General features: G+C 45.9%; 1 protein-coding gene across 1 annotated transcript in view; it reads left to right on the top strand.

Moving 5' to 3' along the window:
* The window catches only part of ETV6 (ETS variant transcription factor 6), a 286,284-nt gene that overhangs the window by 121,384 nt on the left and 147,028 nt on the right, over positions 1 to 17,872 (top strand). Inside the window, exon 2 of the mRNA XM_052640662.1 lies at positions 1,892 to 2,018. Coding sequence (XP_052496622.1) covers positions 1,892 to 2,018 — 127 coding nt within the window. The remainder of the gene's footprint in view (positions 1 to 1,891; positions 2,019 to 17,872) is intronic.

Genomic DNA, 17,872 nt, shown 5'->3' with positions numbered 1-17,872 from the left:
ACAGTTTCACTTCTGCAAAAACCCTAACAAAACAGAAAGCTATTTCTGGGAATAAAGTAACGGTAGATAAGATATCGAGGCGTATGTTGGGACTGGGGTGGGGTGAGGGCTTATTCAAGGGTTGAAGTGTATGAAGAATTTGTTAAACTAGAAAAAACAGACTCCATTTAAAATATTTTTAAAACCTATCTCACCTTGAAAAACCCCACAACAGATTTCGTATGTTTCCCATATGTGTGTTTATGTCTTTGCCTTTTTCACCTCAAAAACCCCAAACCAAACACCGAAAATATAACTCATCCCTAAGTTAGAGTTGCTCAGAATATGTGTGATGTTTGGTAAAGTTCAAGAAAAGTGAAGTTGACGGTTTTGCCCCTGGGTGACCTTTCACAGGACACCTTAATCAATCCAGAAATGAAATCTAGGGTGTATGTGTCTTCCCTGAATTAAGAAATTCACCAGGAAACTTTAGGATGTGTGTTTAAGCAGAAATATTCCAAAGGCCCTAGTTGCCAGTTGAGGATGCCTCGGGGAAGGTATAGCGATTCCATTTGGAAATTACAAAAATATGTATATATTCATTTAAAATCGAAACTTCCTACCACAACCGCCTAACTTTCCAGGTTATGAGAAGAGAAGCTTTAATTTGGTTACAGGGCTGGGGGACCCCCCCCCCCCCATTCCCTTTGCATATTTGATGGAGTATAAAATGTTAGAGAATGCTTTGTAAAATCTAAACACCCCCTTGGCTTTATTTTAATCCATAATTTTTCTTTTGCTCTTGGTGTTTGTTTTCACAGTGGCATCTTGCCGATCTCCCCTATCCCCACCCCCAACTTATTTTTGGACTGTGTGTGTCCCACTTTACTTTGCCCAGTTAAACCACAGAAACTAACGGAAGTTGTGTTTATGTATGGACTGCAAGTCAAACCAGTTGGTACACAGATCTAAGATGCAAATTGCACTACTCTCCCCACTGAACAGCATAGTTAGTTTCTTGCCATTATTTGCCACATTTTAACTTAAAACTAATCCGTCCCATCCCATCGCATTGTTTTAATTTATGTAACAAACACTGCCCTTTTGAATTTAAACAGTGGAGGTGCTGACTTTCCCCTCCCCCTTTCCTTGTCCGTTGAATGAGTACCTTCAATTAAACCGAACTTCCTTAAATGCAGAGGATTCTTTGAATGAGCTCTTGAAATGCTTCAGAAGGAAAGGAAATATTGATTCTAAGATGGAGCTCGAGGGGAGCAAGGAGATAACTTGTTGATGTGGCAGATAATTCGCAGCTGTGAAGGAAAAAGTGAAACCTGGAGATTTTTGGTGGTGATGGTTGTATAATGGGATAGGTAGGTGATAGACAAATATTGCTTGTAGGTTTATTAACTGAAACCTCGAACTTAAAAGCTATCATTTTGGGCTCACCTCTCATTGGATCTAAGTATGGAATCCTACTTTGATCAGGAGCTGGGGATATTGCCAGAGAAGAGAAAAATGGTTTTTAATGTATTGGTGACATAAATTATGTGACCGGGAAGAGTAATTTTTGAGAGAGGAGTCTTTCATGACATTCTCTTGGGATATATTGTTTCATCCCCTTCATCTTGCCTCCCCTCTTTACTGGAACAAACCACTATTACAAAGAGGAAAAAAAATGAACACCTATTGACCCCAGCGCACAGGAAAAGCCCTATCTTAAAGCTTTTCAGCGTTTTGTTATAAATCCCGAGTGCTGGCGATCTGAAAGACTACTGCACAGAAAGAGGCCTCCTCTGGAGAGGTGACCCGCACCCAGACGCCCCCCACCCCCCCGCGGCTGTCACCCCTCAGTTCCAGGCTTTCATTGTCTTTTCTCCCCTTCCCCTCTCTCTGCCCTTCTTTTTAACAGCAGGAACGAATTTCGTACACACCCCCCGAGAGCCCGGTGCCCAGTTACGCTTCCTCGACGCTTCATGTGCCAGTGCCCAGAGCGCTCAGGATGGAGGAAGACTCGATCCGCCTGCCTGCGCACCTGCGTGAGTGTTCGCGCTTCCTGGATGGATGGGGGATGGATGGAATGGGTGGACGGACAGACTGTCAAACAGAAGGGTCAGCCGCATGGGCCGAGGGAAGCAGGGCTGCAAGCCCGGGCAGAGGGCACGCTCTGAGACCGTTTTTCTACAGTTTCCAGAAACTCTTTTGGCATCGTTCACCTCCCGCCGCCCCATCCCCCAAAATGGCTTTGAAACCCGTTGAGATTCCGAGATTCCTGGGCCTGCCGCTGTTTTTGTTTCTCTGTGCGTCGGTTTCACCTCTGACCATGACAGGGGCACTACAGGTTCCACTGAATCTCCCAAGAGGCAAGGTGAACTCTGGGGGAGAGTCTGCCTTCCTAAAGTTCACAGTTCCTCCCCTTCTGTGTCTCCATTGCCCCTAAATTTTGCAGGGCTTCTGCGCCAGTCTCCCTCCCCGTTTGCTTTTTGCTGGGTACCTGGACTGAACTTTCCTTGCGGGGCTGTCCCCTCCTCTTCCATGATCGTGGCTCTGTTCCTTCCTCTTACGCCGACACAGGGCCTTTCTCCCTCCCCTCCTGTCTTCTCTGCCTCTCTTGTACCTTCATTGCCTCCAGGGGTCCCATTGTGGGTACTCAGTCGCTCAGTCGTGTCCCACTCGTTGCGACCCCATGGACTGTAGCCCAGCAGGCTCCTCCATCCATGGGATTCTCCAGGCAGGAATACTGGAGTGGGTTGCCATTTCCTTCTCCAAGGGACCTTCGGACCCAGGGATGGGACCTGCATCTCTTGCACTGGCAGGCAGATTTCTTACTGGTGAGCCACCTGACAGCTCCCATTATTTTGTAATAGTTCTACCTTTCTCTTCTGAGCTTCCTCTGCCCCTTCCTCTTCCACTTCCCCTGCCTGAATCCTCAGCTGCAGCTGGGCAGGGCATCAGGGGCCCCACACTTGGGCTGCTGGGGCCAGCCTCCAAAGCACCTGACACCTGTCCCTTTCCTTTTTGTCTCTCTTCTGAGCTGCCACTCAGCCCCGAAGATCCAGGGTGCTGGGTGTGGCCGGGGAGAATGGATCACTTGGTTTCTGCCCTGGCTGCGGTGTCCAGGTTATAGAGGACTCCGCAGGGGGAGGGAGTCACCTTGGCCCTTCCCTAATTGATTTCTCATGACCTGCATGTTGATCTGGTTGTAGCTGCTGTCTCTTTCTGCCACAGTCGTGCTCCCTGGGTTATTCTGCTCTTCGTGGCTTATCCCTCCTGAGAAAGACCAAGGCTGCCTACTAAGAGTGGGGAGCGAGAGGAGAAGATGCAGGCTTCTGTTTCCTCTGTCTGTGCCTACTCAGCAGATCAGATGACTGTGATGCTAGGAGGTACTGGGGGGTGTTACTGGCATATCCCTTCTCTTTCACAGTGAAGATGGTAGCTGTAAACTTCAAGGGATGTGGGAGCATCCTTCACCTCCTTCAGCCAGCCTGCCGTGTCGTCGGTGTTTACAAAGCTGGTATACTGTGGTCAGCACCTTCCAGCCTCAGTCTACCATCTTCTCCACAATGAACTTTAAAGAGATTAGGACTGTGAAGGTGTCAGGGTCATGACTGTGGGCATGGTCATCTGCAGTATACTGGAGCATTCTGGTACCAGTGAGTATTGTGAGCAGACAGACTGGGAAAGAGACCACAGCCAGGTGTGAGCCTTTTTTTCCTCCAGAAGCTGTTCTATGACCAGGACATTCACTTCAGGATGGAACAGACTCAGGCCATGCAGACAAAGCATGCCTGCTACTAATCCCATTCATTTATTCATTCCACAAGCAGTTGCTGATTACCTGCACTATGCCAGGCACTTTGAAGTGAATAGAGTAGACCCAACTCCTTGCCCCTGTGGAGCTTGGAGTCTCCATAAAGAGAGAAAAGGAAATGATGAACTCCTGTTCTAAATAAGCTGAGGTTTCTTTCATGGCTTTTGAATTCTGTACTGACACACTTACTCCCCTGACCCCGCTCCCCACCCCCACCGCACCCCTACATCCCAAGAAAGCCCTAACTCTTGGTTTGCCACTGGATGACTTTCACATACAGAGGCTCTTTTACCTTAGCGCTGCCTCTCCATAAAAAGTTATCATGATAAAATGCACTAACAAACAACGAACTGGCACTCAGATCTTAATCCTTAACCAGTTCTGCTGTTAGACGAGCTGTTTGACTGTGAGTCAGTCATCATAACACTCAGTTTTCCTACCATGCAAGATGGTGATTGGACAGGAGAATGTTTAACAGCCCTCTTACCTTGAAAATATTATGACCTCACCTAAGACATCATTTTCCCTACTTGGGACTGTTTCTTCCATACAGACATTGTAACGTTTTTTCTTGAGTAGAGAGTTTCCTCATTGAGTCACAGCTGTGTGCTGTTCACCACTGTTTGGCCAGGCCCTGCCATGTGCCTAGCACATAAGCATCATAGCTAATATTTATTTATTGGGATGACTCTGTAGCAGGCACTGTGTGAAGTCCTTGATGGAAATTATTTTATTTATTCTCACAGCAATACTTGTAGATATTCTTTCTATATCTGTGTCACACATAAGGAATTTAGGGTTTAAGAGAATGTGAACAAACTACCGGGGTCACCCAGTCAATGGGAGACTCACTTCTGTCTGACTCCAGAGCCTGTGTGTCTGTGTGTGTGCTGGCATGTCCAACTCTGAGAAACCACGGGCCATAGCTGGCCAGGCTCCTCCGTCCATGGGATTCTCCAGGCAAGAATACTGGAGTGTGTTGCCATTACCTTCTCCAGGGGATCTTCCCAACCCAGGAATTGAACCCACGTCTCCCAAGTCTCTTGCATTGACAGGCAGATTCTTTACCACTGCGCCACCTGGGCTCTTATCTATCCTGCCATGATGTAAGTATATTTACTATGTACCTTTTGGATGGATGGATGAGTTCAGGGTTGTCACTTAGCCAGTATTCACTGATGTCGCCAGAGGGCTGGTTTCTGGCTGGAATCTGTTCTAACTGGTGGATCAGTTGTCGAATAGTTTGCATTTCTCGCTTGGATAATGGATGGATGAGTAGATAGACGGTTGGATGGATACCCACGTAGAGAATTATCCGATCTAAAACTGTAGCAGAGCACCACTGGCCTTAAAACATAGTCAGTCGTTAGGTGATGGATTTAGGTTTCACGGTGATTGTTTTGTCTGAGGGCTACTCTCTGGGCAGCCTGATTAGTTAGAGCCCTCCTTGGCATCTGCACTGGCCCTCTCGTAACACCACTGGTTCCCACATCTGGAACGAATCCTCCAGTTCCCAGGCTCTTGCCATCTGTCCTCAGCTGGGACTTTCCACGGGAGGCTGAGCTGCCCGCCTCTCTCGTGAGTTCCAAAACTCAGCTGCCCGTTGTGCTGTTCGAGAAACATCTCCTGAAGCCTCTAGGTTGGTTGCGGCTGGGCTGTACACTTGAGGATGCCTCCCAGCTGAGTTTCCAAGCCGAAAAGAAAATAAATCTTCTGACAAGGGAATTTGGTTATTGCTGTTCAAATCTGGGATTCCAGACAATTCCCAGTGGAATGCTCATGGAAAGTACGGGGAAGAATCCGAGAGCCAAGACAGCAGCAGGACATTTATGGTATTGCTAGTTTGAAAGCGTTTTTAGCTGCTTGTTTTAAAGAGACACTCACCAGCCTGGTATGCCTCCAGTGGCTTCTTTTCTCCCTTCATCCTCATTGATCTCCAGATAAATCCTCTCTCTCTTTTAACCCTTCCGTTTCCTTGTTTCTGAAATCAATATCTAGCCTTTCCTGGTTAAAAGGGAAGGCGAGGATCATAATATTTAAGGTTCCTGGACAGTGCGTTTCTCACCATTTTATTCTGCAAACACAGGGCCAAATGGAAGACACAGTGTAACAAATTAGGAAGCTATTAAGAAGTAGAAAGTAATTCCTTTTCCTCTTACTTGCCCGTGATTAAAAAAAAAAGAAAAAAAAAAAAAAAACAGAGACAGTGATAAATAGGGCAACCTGTTAAATGGTGATTCTAGAGAACTTGATAGGGGCAGGCAGGGCAGTCTGGGCCCAGGAGAGGAGGGGAGCCCAGAGGAGAAGGGCTTGCCTGCCATCCTGGTCTGGCCTCCTGACCCCCACTCCCCACTCCCTTGCAGGAGTCCTCCAGCAGCTTCTTGGAACTTCCCTGCTGCACCAGGAAGCAAACACAAGTATGTTTATTGAAATGACAGAAAGATATTTTTTCCCCCTTCCTTCCATCTAAGGTATTAAAAAAAAAATTTTTTTTTAAGCTTGAGGCTAGAGGAGCTGAAGTCTGACAATTACAGCAGGTAGGTGAAAATGAAAAGTTCCATTCTTTAAAGGGGATGTAATCCTTTCATGTGTGCGTGCTAAGTCCCTTCAGTCATGTCCAACTCTTTGCAGCCCCATGGACGGTAACCTGCCAGGCTCCTTTGTCCATGGAATTCTCCAGGCAAGAATACTGGAATGGGTTGCCATTTCCTTTTCCAGGGTATCTTTCCAACCCAGGGATTGAACCCGAGTCTCTAACATCTCCTGCACTGCAGGCAGATTCTTTACCATTAGCACCACCTGGGAAGTCCCCAAACCTTTCACGATACCTTGAAAAAACTCATAGGACGGTGGTGCCCCCAAGAGTGGCTAGACAAGGCCAGTTTTGATTCTCTGAGCAGTGAAGGGCCTCATTGGACCTTCATGGTGTGAAGGAGAGATTCTTTCTAGTTTGTCTGCCCAGGGGTCACTTTTTTTTTTTTTTTTCCTAAATTCATGGGTGGTGGGTGGCGAGGAGGACAGCAGAGATACCTTATAGGCTGATGCCAGCCCTGTGACATACTCAGCCTCAAATCGCGATGTCCAAGGCCACCCAAGTGGTCACAAAGCATATATTTCAGATCTACAGGGCAGAATTGAAATTACTAAATGCCTTTACTTTATTAAATTCCTTTTCACATAATCATCTTGCATTTAGTTGACATGATCGCCTCTAATCACAGGCTGAGATGATGCCGTCTGCCTGGAGTCTCTGCCTTCCGTGGTGCCAATTTGCTCTTTGTAAAATTCCTGTGGTTGATATTTAAAAATCAGAACCCAGGGTTCATTCATCACATTGAATCGGGTTATGGTGTATGATGTTGCAGGTTAATAAATAGCCATAATAACTGCTCAGAGTTTCCTAGCGTCAGAATACCAGAAACAGTCCCTTAGCTCTCTCCTTCCTTTGCTTGTGAATCTTTCAGAAACCTTACATTATGGCTCCTACTTGCATGTGTTTAATAATTTAATTTAATGCCTTCCTATCGAAACGTTCCCTGGTTGCTCACCCTCTTTGGCGATTTTGCACTCTCAGCAGAGTGTTGGAGTGTAAGAGAGTCATGTGACATGCAGCGCCCGGTTAGAGCCAGGGAATGAAAGGAGATGCTGTGTCTCTCTTAGTCACTGAGTGGAGCAACCAACAATTCTATATACTTTCAAGCTCTTCCCTGTCCCAGAGAAGAGGCAAAAAATGGGAATTAAGTATAATCATAGTTAGCGTTTTACATTATTGTAAGTAACAAAATATGTTCATATATATGGTCTGATTTGACCATGCAGCCATCCTAGGTGTTACTAACCCTATTTTATGGATTAGATTCCTGGGGCTAGGATAGTTTTACTGAATATGGCACGTGAAGAATCTGATCTGATTTCTGTTCCCAAAGTCACCACTTAGCCTTTTTGGGAGAAAACATAATGGCAGAGTGTCACAGACTTGAAAGCAGAGGCAATGCTGACTGTTGGTGTCTGGGTGGCTGTGGCTGCGGGGACTTGGGGCAGCGAGGGCTCTAGGAATGCGCTAGCCCGTTCATTGGTGCTGATCCTCCAGCAGGCTGGCTTCTGGCAGGAACAAGTGCCTGTCTTGATGGGTAATCATTTTGGTTTTTCTAACCCGTTTCTCCTGCTCCTCCCTCTTTACTGTCCTGTGAGCTGAGGTCAAAGACCAGTATCTCTCTCGCCACTAGAAGAACAGCGCTGGCCACAGAGGACTCACACAAGTCCACAACTTCCCCGGCATTTCATCAGGAGTTGCCTCACTGCTCTTTCTGAGCTTCCGAGTGAAAAAGCATAGCAATAGAGAAGACTTGAGTTGGGACAGACTCAAGAGACTGGCCTCCCAGGGCTGCCTCTGTTAGATGAGTTCCCCTCTCCAAGACTCAAATTGCGTAACACACCTACTGATGAGGGTTTCTTTTTAAATCTTTATCCCTAAATACTTCTGTGTATTTTTCTAAGAACAAGGGTATTCTCTTACATAATCACAGTATGATTATCAAAATCCAGAAAATTTTTTGAAATATATTAATTTCAGATGTACAGTAATTCAGTATATTGTGAAATGATCATAATAATCTGAAAAGGGAAAGTGTTCATTGCTCAGTCATGTCTGACTCTTTGTGACCCCATGGACTGTAACCCATCAGGCTCCTCTGTCCCTGGGATTCTCCAGGCCAGGGTAGTGGAGTGGGTTGCCATGCCCTCCTCCAGGGGATCTTCCTGACCCAGGGATCGAATCTAGGTCTCCTGCATTGCAGACACTCTTTACCACTGAGCCACCAGTGAACCCCATAAAAAATCTAGTTAAGATCTGTTACCACCTGTAGTTTCTCTTGTGATGAGAACTTTTAAGATCTGCTCTCTTAGCAACTTTTGTTTTTCAAGGGTTTAAAAAAATTTTTTTTATTGAAATAGAGTTGATGAGTGTTTCCTATACGTATCAGAGGTAGTTTGCGTGTAGCACCTAGCACAGTGCCTGGCGAACAGTGACCACAAACTCACTGAGAGCTCTATTTCAGTTTTCACAGCTAGTGAATCGCCTGTTTAGGTGGGGCGTCCTCCCTTTCAAGGGCAGAGAGGAGCATGGATGTGCTTGCTTGTTTCATTAAAGAAAGGGCCTGGAGTTCTGCCTGCATGTTCTGAGACTGTTTCCCGAAGGCACAATGGAAATGAGTTCTATTTTCTAACTTGGTGATTCCTGGGAGCTTGGTCCTGCCCTGGGGTACTCCACCCCAGGGCCTTGACCATTCCCATACCGCAAGTGTGCTTCTGTCTGAAACTACTTTCTTTCCTTGCCTGGATCTGTCATCTTTTTCTTCAACCTTCCTCACCCTCCTCCCCAGACCCAGCAGATCCTCCGTGTCCTCAGCCGAATGTCAGGGCTCCCCAGATGCCTGTGGTGTGCTGTGACGTCACTGGCAGAGTTGAGGCAAGGACACAGAGAAGGATTTCCTTCTCAGTATCTCAACAAAGCAGTCATGACTTCTAACAACGATGACCAGCCACCAGCATTTTCTGTTGTGTTTCCCGCAAGCCTTCTTTGGGGGCCTTCATGTTCTAGTTTAAAATGCTTGAAGGCTTTCTGCTTTTCCAGCCTTATGGGGTCCTGGGTAGCTACTTCAAAGAGCTTGAAGAGAAAAAACAGGCCACAACAGAACAGCCAGGATGCTTTTGGAAGGGAAATTTCCTTTTTGGGTTTGCTGTCTGCAAGAATTTCCGATGCAGGCAGACATTAATTCCTAGCTCCATGCTTCCTGATAAGGAAGCAACTTCAATAAATGCAGCTATTTATAGATGTCTTTTTTTAAAAAAAAGAAAAAAAATATATAACCAGAGGTCTATTGACCTTTTCTTTTGCTTCGCATTTCATGCCATGCGCTCCGTGTACATTTAAGGCAGTTCCTCTGGCAAATGCTCCAACACAGTGGCTCTGGTCCTGCAAGGAATGGGGGAAAGGCTTTCACTTACCTTGAAACTTTGAAGTAGACATCAGAAGCCTCTGGCTGTGGGTTGTCCTTACCTGGTGCTGTGGGTTGTTTACCATGAGAGAGATACAGAGATACCTGGCTCCATTCTACACCCAGTGTTGAACGTTTGTGACAGATTAAGCGAGAGCCAATGGGAACCAGTCTATTCTATGAATAGGCTTGAACAACAGGAAATAAGAAATGTTATTTCCATTTCTTCTGCGTCCCTTCTCCCATCTCCCCTTGGATATTCCCCACTATCGGTACCACTGTGATCTTTCTCTTGGTGTTTTCAGGGGTTCTGCAGATTGAGGGCTCCCTGTCCATCATCCTCACATCTGTCTACCTAACACTTGCCGGCTGGTCTGATAAATATGCAACATCACGTTGGCTCAGATGTGCTCGGCCTAGGTTCCTCCCCACCTCCTCTATGTTATCACAGAGCATATTGATTGGGCCGAGTCTGTACAGATGTGAGCAAGTTTCCATCATCAAGCAACAGGTACTTTTTTTCCCCATTTGCTTCATGCCTGAGTTCACAGTGGCTCAGACTCTTGGAGCTTCTTTCTTTCTTTGTTTCTGGCTGTGCTGGGTCTTTGTTGTGGTGCACGGGCTTCTCATCGCGGTGGCTTCTCTCGTTGCAGAACATGGGCTCTAGGGGCACAGGCTTCGGTATCTTCTCGCACCAGGGATCAAATCTGTGTCTCCTGCATTGGCAGGCAGATTCTTGACTACTGAGCCACTAGGTAAGCCCCCGCTTGGAGTTTCTGACATGACTTTGTGTGGTTTATCTGTATGTATTTCCAGAGGTCATTGTTACCAAGGACCATTGAGTGTTGCTGATTTCACTCGTTACCATCAGAGGATTCTGGTTTGGTAAACTGAAGCATCCATGTGTGTTTTTGGGGGGACAGGGGGCTGATTTTTCTGGTCTCTTCTGAAGGAAGATACGGTAGGATTTGAGAGATTTAAGCAATCCCTGTCCTGGACCATATGCTGACGGTAAGTTCCCAAGAATAATTAGTCACCCCCCCCCCCCCAATATTTGCTGCTCCCATCTTGGGTAGCTGGACTGAACCCCATTCTTCTGAAATTAGTCTTTATCTCCTCTAGATCATGAAGACTTGTTGTTCAGTCGCTAAGTTGTGTCTGACTGTTTGCGACCCTATGGACCCTAAGCACATCAGACTTTCCTGTTCTTCACTATATCTTGGCATTTGCTCAAGTTCATGTCCATTGAGTTGGTGATGCCATCCAACCATCTCATCCTCTGCCGCCCATTCTCCTTTTGCCTTCAGTCTTTCCCAGCATCAGAATCTTTTCCAGTGAGTCGGCTCTTTGCTTCAGCTGGTCACAGTATTGGAGCCTCAGCTCCAGTCCTTTCAAGATCATGCATAAAAATAGTCTCAAATGGCGCCCTAAGATTTCAGTCCTAGAAATGCAGACCACATTTGTGGATCCTGGATGAAGAGCTCTGGGTATGTGGTGGGTACAGATAGGATGCCTGCAAGGAAAATCCTCACCCATGCAGGGCTGTGCAGAGAACATGTTGTTTGATCAGTTTTTGCTGGGGCTGGATTCTCTGAGCTGGAGTGGGAGCTTTCACTAAAATGGTTCACTTCAAACAAGAAGGGGAAGGTTTGCAAGGGGATAGATAACAGTCACATTTTTAAAAAAAAGATACCTAGGTAAGTGTTGGCAAACAGCATGCTCTTAAAAAATATTAGCGGGCTATCGGGTATTTATGTAGCTCTACTTTATTTCAGTTGTTTGTTTATTTATTTGGCTGCGTCGGGTCTTGGTTGTGGCACTCAAGATCTTCATCGTGTCACCGGGGCGTCTCTAGTTGTGTGCTCTCTCTGGAGCACATGTGCTCTCTCTGGAGCACGTGTGCTGTCTCTGGAGCACATGTGCTCTCTCTGGAGCACGTGGGCTCAGTAGTTGTGGCACTTGGGCTTTTCAGTGGCCTCTTGGCCTGTGGCATCTTAGTTCCCTGACCAGAGATCAAACCTGCATCCCCTGCATTGGGAGGGGGATTCTTAACCGCTGGACCACCAGGGAAGTCCCTGTAGCTCCACTTTAGAAGTAACAGGGTTAGGCTTTATCCATTTGTTTTCCAAGAGTGGCTTACCTTTGCAGATCAGTTTCTTTTTTTGTCATCACCCCCTCACCTTACAGTTTACAAATGCTTTGGTTTTCCTAGGGGCCGTTCTGAGGTTGACTGTGTATGAGATACCACCTTAGGGAATCTGTTGCAATAGAGTGTGGAATGAGAAGTCATTGTCACTACTGTTTACTGACCACTTTCTCAGTGCCAGAAACTTTATGTGTATTATTCTGAATAATCACTAATACTGCATGGTAGATGTTTTGTCTAGTTTGTGTCTGAGTGGTGCATCACTTGCTAGAGTTCACCCAGAGAAAGCGGAGGAGCCGCAATTTGAATCCAGATCTAATTCCAAAACCCAGGCTTGTATTCACTTCACCATGTTGCTTTGTAAAAGTACTAGGAAGTGTTGAAAATCATTTCCCTCTAGCTGTTGGTTAAAAAGAGAAAATCCAGATTTGCAGGTTGATTTTTTTTTTTTTCTAATTTAGGCAAAACTTATATAAATGGTCAACAAAAAAAATGCCAAAGGGATAAAATCAGAGACAGACACTAAATCATCTTTTGAACTTAGAAGAAGATAAACTTTCAAATTCAAGCCTCTTTGTAGACTGGTATCTGTAACTTATTTTCAGGTGTCGATAAAGGCTGGAGTGTTAAAAACAAAATGAAGTGAAAAGAGGTTCCTGTTGTTCACAATTTTCCATCTTTTTAAAAGTGATAATCTGCCTCGCAGATTATTATTCAACAGTAGAAATGTTGATGGCTTTACAAATGAAAGCATTTCACTTCTTAATGCTTTTCGTTAATCTCACACGCTTCTTCAGAAAAGTTCTCTGACCTGGTGATGTCTTGGGTTTTACCCTCATGACCTGCATTCCAGGAAGCTCTATTGCAGAGTCACAGAGCAGTGGACGCCCTTAACACAGGGGTCAGCCCGCCCAGTGTTGGCCCAGTGTGGTCAGTAGTAGGCGGGGTCGTCTCTAACACTTCACTCTTCCTCCCAGGGTCATCATTTCCTCACCCTGAGTATGTGATGTCCCTGGGTTCTTCCCAGCTTAGCCACTTTTTTTTTGTTCTTTAATTCCACGAATACAAGGCGTATCAGCAGTGGCGCATTATCTATAAAATGCTCATGATTATTCACTTGATTTCATGTGCTCAACATCACATTTTAGTGCAGATGGTGGTATTTTAATGACGCAGGAAATTGTCTTCGGCTTTGGCTGTGATGGTTTTGTGAGGATGTTCTCCTGCAAAGAAATTTGGAAATTCAACTCCCCGACGCTGAAGGGTGCTTCCCCACGCTGCCCATGCTGAGATCAGTTGATGCTTTTGTGGGTTGGGAACCCGAGCCAGCTCGTGGGCTTTGCAGGTCTCCTGAAGGCTGCCTTAGCCAATTGCATCTTCCCTCGGTTCCCAGGACCTCAGAGAACTACAGGCCCACTCCCCTGTCCTCCAAGCCCACACCGTTCCGGCCTGAGAGTCGGCTGTGAGCCTGGCTCTTGGCCCAGTGCATTACGCACAGGTGTGACTTCTGGTAACTGCCTCCTTGACCCCAACTGCGTGATTTGTGGGCATCCCCTCAGCAGCTAGGGGCACGTCTGCCTTTCCTGTAACCCGTACAAATGATGGACTCGCTGTGCTCCCTCTCTGGTGTCCGCTGGGTCTCAGGCTTTCCAGATTGGCCACGCCCCCCTCTTTCTGCTGATCCCATAGCACATGCACAATTAATTCCGCATTAATAGTGGGAGGGGGGAAGCCCAGTTGGCCAGGGAATGGAGGCTTTCAGCTTCTCCAGTGCAAGCTTTCATGCTGACCTTTAATGTATATTTCTGTTCACACAGCCCAACAGAGAGAATCCATGACCCTTAGACCGTCCCCTGAGTATGAAAGCTCACACTCAAGAAACTATTTCTAAATGGAGCCCCTGTACCAGTTACTCGAATCCTCTGCTCATTGCCACAGGCTATGAAAAGGGGGTGTAGGATGAGGGAGAAGAGAATCAGCAGCGCTGATTTGTGAACAAAGCTGACGAGGGGTTTTATTTTGCTTCCTTCAGTAGCTCTCGAGTCACCAACATTGAGAGCTCCTTGCCGGGAAACAAATATGAGCTGATGATCTGGTGCCAACCCTCTTGGGGACGTGAAACGACTCTTTCTCCTCACGAGCCTGACTTGAGGAAGCAACTGTGTGGCCAGGCAGGTTCGCAAACCTGTTATTCTGATGACAGGCTGGAGGGTTCATCTATCTTGGGCGTATTTTCCTGGTAGATGACAACCAAGGGGAAGGGGGAGAAATTGCTTCTCTTTCTTTTTTCACTCTGAATCCTTACACAGCGCTCTTCTCACAGCTCTGAACTCTCGCACTTACTCTTTTCACTTCTCCTGTGAAGTGGCCGTGAGGTTGGCTCGCAAAATCCCCACCCGGACAGGCAGCAAGCTTATGTTCCCCTGTTTGCAGTTCCGCCCCGTGTGGTGTGGGCCACTTGCTGATCTTACAGTCTGGCTGTGATTCAGCGGTTCACCCAGATATTTGGGGTTTACTTTTAGGAACATGAAACTAGAAATTCCCTGAGAGAGAGATACCCCACTTGAGAGTCATGGGTTAATCTTTCCTCGTGTTCTCTGATAGTGCTGAGAGGAACTTCAGAGACCCACAGAAATCTGAACAGGTGTGAAATGTGCTTGACCTTTATAAAATAATTTTTTTAATCTTTTGATTCCTTAGCAGAGAAGAATTTCACTTCAGATAAGTCCAAATGAGTGTGCATGTGTGTTTGAATGTGTATAGCGGAGGGTGGGGGGCTTCCCAGGTGGCACTGGTGGTAAAGAACTTGCCCGCCAATGCAGGAGACATAAGAGACACAGGTTCGATCCCTGGGTTGGGAAGATCCCCTGGAGACCATGGCAACCAGCTCCAGTATTCTTGCCTGGAGAATCTCATGGACAGAGGAGCCTGGAGGGCTACAGTCCATTGAGTTACAAAGAGCTGGACATGACTGAAGCGACTTAACATGCACGCATTAAGGGATGGGGGAGTTTGGTTGGGAACTGTCTCAAAGCTAATACTCCAGACATCTGCTTCTTGGAGCTTCTGTGATGACTTCTACCACTCAAAGTGATCCAGGGAATGAAGTTGAACAAGTATAACTGGGCATTGTCGCCTTGGCATTGTACATTCAGCTGGGTAGCCATCTCTCATCTGCTACTCCTTTGTTTGCTGAAGGAGTATTGAGATTCAGAAAGAGGCTGCCTTCTGCACTTGTATTGTCCAGACAGCTCTACTCTGATTCCAGAACTGAGGGCTTATCATTGTCTGTGAACAGGGCCCATGTTATGCTTTAGAAAGTGTGATCACCAGCTGCAGTGGGATAAGAGTGCCTCAAACTTGAATATCTCCCAAGATGAACTCCTGTGGTACCTGAAATTCTTCTAAGGTATATTCCTTTGGATCAAGCATTTTTTCCACCTAGCTCCACTTTTTTTTTTTTTTTTTTTTTTAATTTATTTGGCTACGGTGGGTCTCAGTTGTATCATGTGAGATCTTTCGTTGCGGCACACGGACTCTCTAGCTGTGGACCACGGGCTTAGTTGTTCCCTGGCATGTGGGATCTTAGTTCCCTGACCAGGGATCAAACCCAAGTCCCCTGCACTGCAAGGTGGATTCCTAACCAGTGGACACAGGGGAGTCCCAACCTAGCTCCAGTTTTAAAAGTGAATAATTGTGATAGCAGATGATACGTTGGATCGAGGTAGTTAATACTTGACATCCTTGATGTCTTAATGAAAATTAGTTTAACGAATCTCTTGAATGTTTTAAATTAGACGGTCCTTGGTCAGATCCATGGTCAGCACAGAAGGTCAAGTGAGGGATCTGAGTTGGAAATAAACCCCGTGATTTTGCTGGGGGCTGGCTTTCCCCATGGAGGAGACTAAATAAGATTAGATGGAAAATCCAGACCCCTAGATTTAGACAAAACACTGTGAACCTGGATCTGTGAGACCAAGATGAATCATCTGATGCTTCTTGTGTCTAGCTGTTGGTCTCAAGACGTTGCCTGAATCTTTTTTAGCTGAACAACGCTGGACCTCTCTAGCTCACTGTCAGCATGAGAAGGTGTAAGTCCTCTGCATTTTCTTGAGAGGAGTAGTGAACTTGGAGGTGTAAGTCTAAATCCTTAAGCCTTTCAGCCATTCTTAGCAGTGTCTCTACTCTGGGATGACTAAATCGTTGATTGCATACATATAAGGGAGCTGTTAATCCAAGGCTCAAGTTGAAGGGGCCAGGAACACCTTGGCTTGTGTGGAAACTGAAGCAACTGGCCAAGGTGGGTGGCTTCTATGAGGAGTGGGCCTGTGGCTTTGGGAGAAAGAGTCTTCAGAGTGTTCTATATGGAGCAGTAACTTCATTTATTGAGCGCTTACGGTAGGCACTTTTCACATGTATTATATTATTTAATCCTCACAACAGACCTATGAACTGAGTTTTATTGCCCTCACTTTACTGATGAAAGGTCAGGTTTAAAGAAGTTGCAGAACTTGGCCGAAGCTACAGAACCGGTAGGTGGCCGAGCGGGTCAGACCCTTCTCGTTACACCTCTCCTCTCAGTCTGAGCCAAAGACTGAGTCCCTAGACCATGCTCTTAAAGAACTTGAGAAATCGTGTTGGATCCCCCTCTGTGATCCAACTGTGGTTAAAACCTCATAAATTTTAGAAAAACAGAATAACTCACTAAACCTGAATCGTAAATTCACTCCTCAGAAAACATCCACCACAACCTCAAACCTCAGGGTTAATATATTCAGATTTCAGTGGGCTATAGGAGTCTTGCTAGCCCCTTAAATATCTCTCTGCTTCCTGGTAAATAATACCCCTTCCCGATTCCTGGCACATGAGTAGCGTAACCAGGTCAGATCCTATGACTCTGCCGTTCAAGTTCAGTCTTAAGTACAGAGTGAAAATCCAGGATTGCCTTAGTGCGCCTCTGTCTCTCTTTGTCCTGTCTCTTGTGATACAGTTTGAAGTTCATTATCACTCCCTCGTTTTGTCCTTTAGGTCTCTGTGTCGTTTTCCTTTTCACAACTTTTTTCTTTGAATGAAATAATTTGAAATGGAAAATTAAAAACTTAACTGTGAGTCTGGCAGTTTTCTGCTAATGCCTCTGTACTAAGAAGCTTCATAATATATATATTATTCTTCACTTCAGCCCAGCTGCTCTGGGTGCTTACCCACTGAGTCATACACAGTATGTCTGAGAGATTAATTTTTATAAGGCTGTGGTTTGGGATCTTTTTCTCCCCTTCCGTGTTTTACTTTAAGTCCCCACCAGGAAAATTTATGTAGGAAAAAAAAAAAAACTATCACCCTTGATAAAAGGTCACTTGTCAATATACGTGCTTTAGGGACTATAATTGGCTGTTTTATTTTTGTGTACCCTCTTGGTTTGAAATACTGCCATCTTTCTACCAGGAGTCTAAAGTGTGTGTGGGCATGAGGACAAGAATGGGTGCTTTGTGTTGAAGTCTGTTGTGTGAAGTAGGTACATCTTCATAGATGCTTTTCTTTTCTTTTTTTTTGGAGTTTGCACTTTTTGGAAGAAGCGGATTAAATACATAGTACGTCAAATTCTACTTTAAATAATCCTGTGCAAACAGTGCAAACTCCGTTCCCTTTTCAGATTAGCCCCTTCCATGAATTTAAATCAACATTGTGCATGTGCAGAGTTTAAAAAATTAAATAATTCAGTAAAGCTTATGGTGAAAAATAATCAGAGATGCCTATTTCTTGATGAAAGTCACAGCCACGATTCCCTCTGGGAGAATTAAAGCTCTGGGTGTGACACAGTGTGGTGGGGTTACAGGGCTCAGGAGAAGGAGGAAGATGGGGTGCCAGGGTTCTTTTCAGTGGGGTCCCCACCCCCTGGGGGAGAGCCACACTGTTGATTCCAGCAGCCCAGCCGCCGCCAGC

The sequence above is a fragment of the Budorcas taxicolor genome, chromosome 5 (genome assembly GCF_023091745.1).
Source record: "Budorcas taxicolor isolate Tak-1 chromosome 5, Takin1.1, whole genome shotgun sequence".
Taxonomy (NCBI): Eukaryota; Metazoa; Chordata; class Mammalia; order Artiodactyla; family Bovidae; genus Budorcas; species Budorcas taxicolor.
This window is presented reverse-complemented; position numbering and strand designations above follow the sequence as displayed.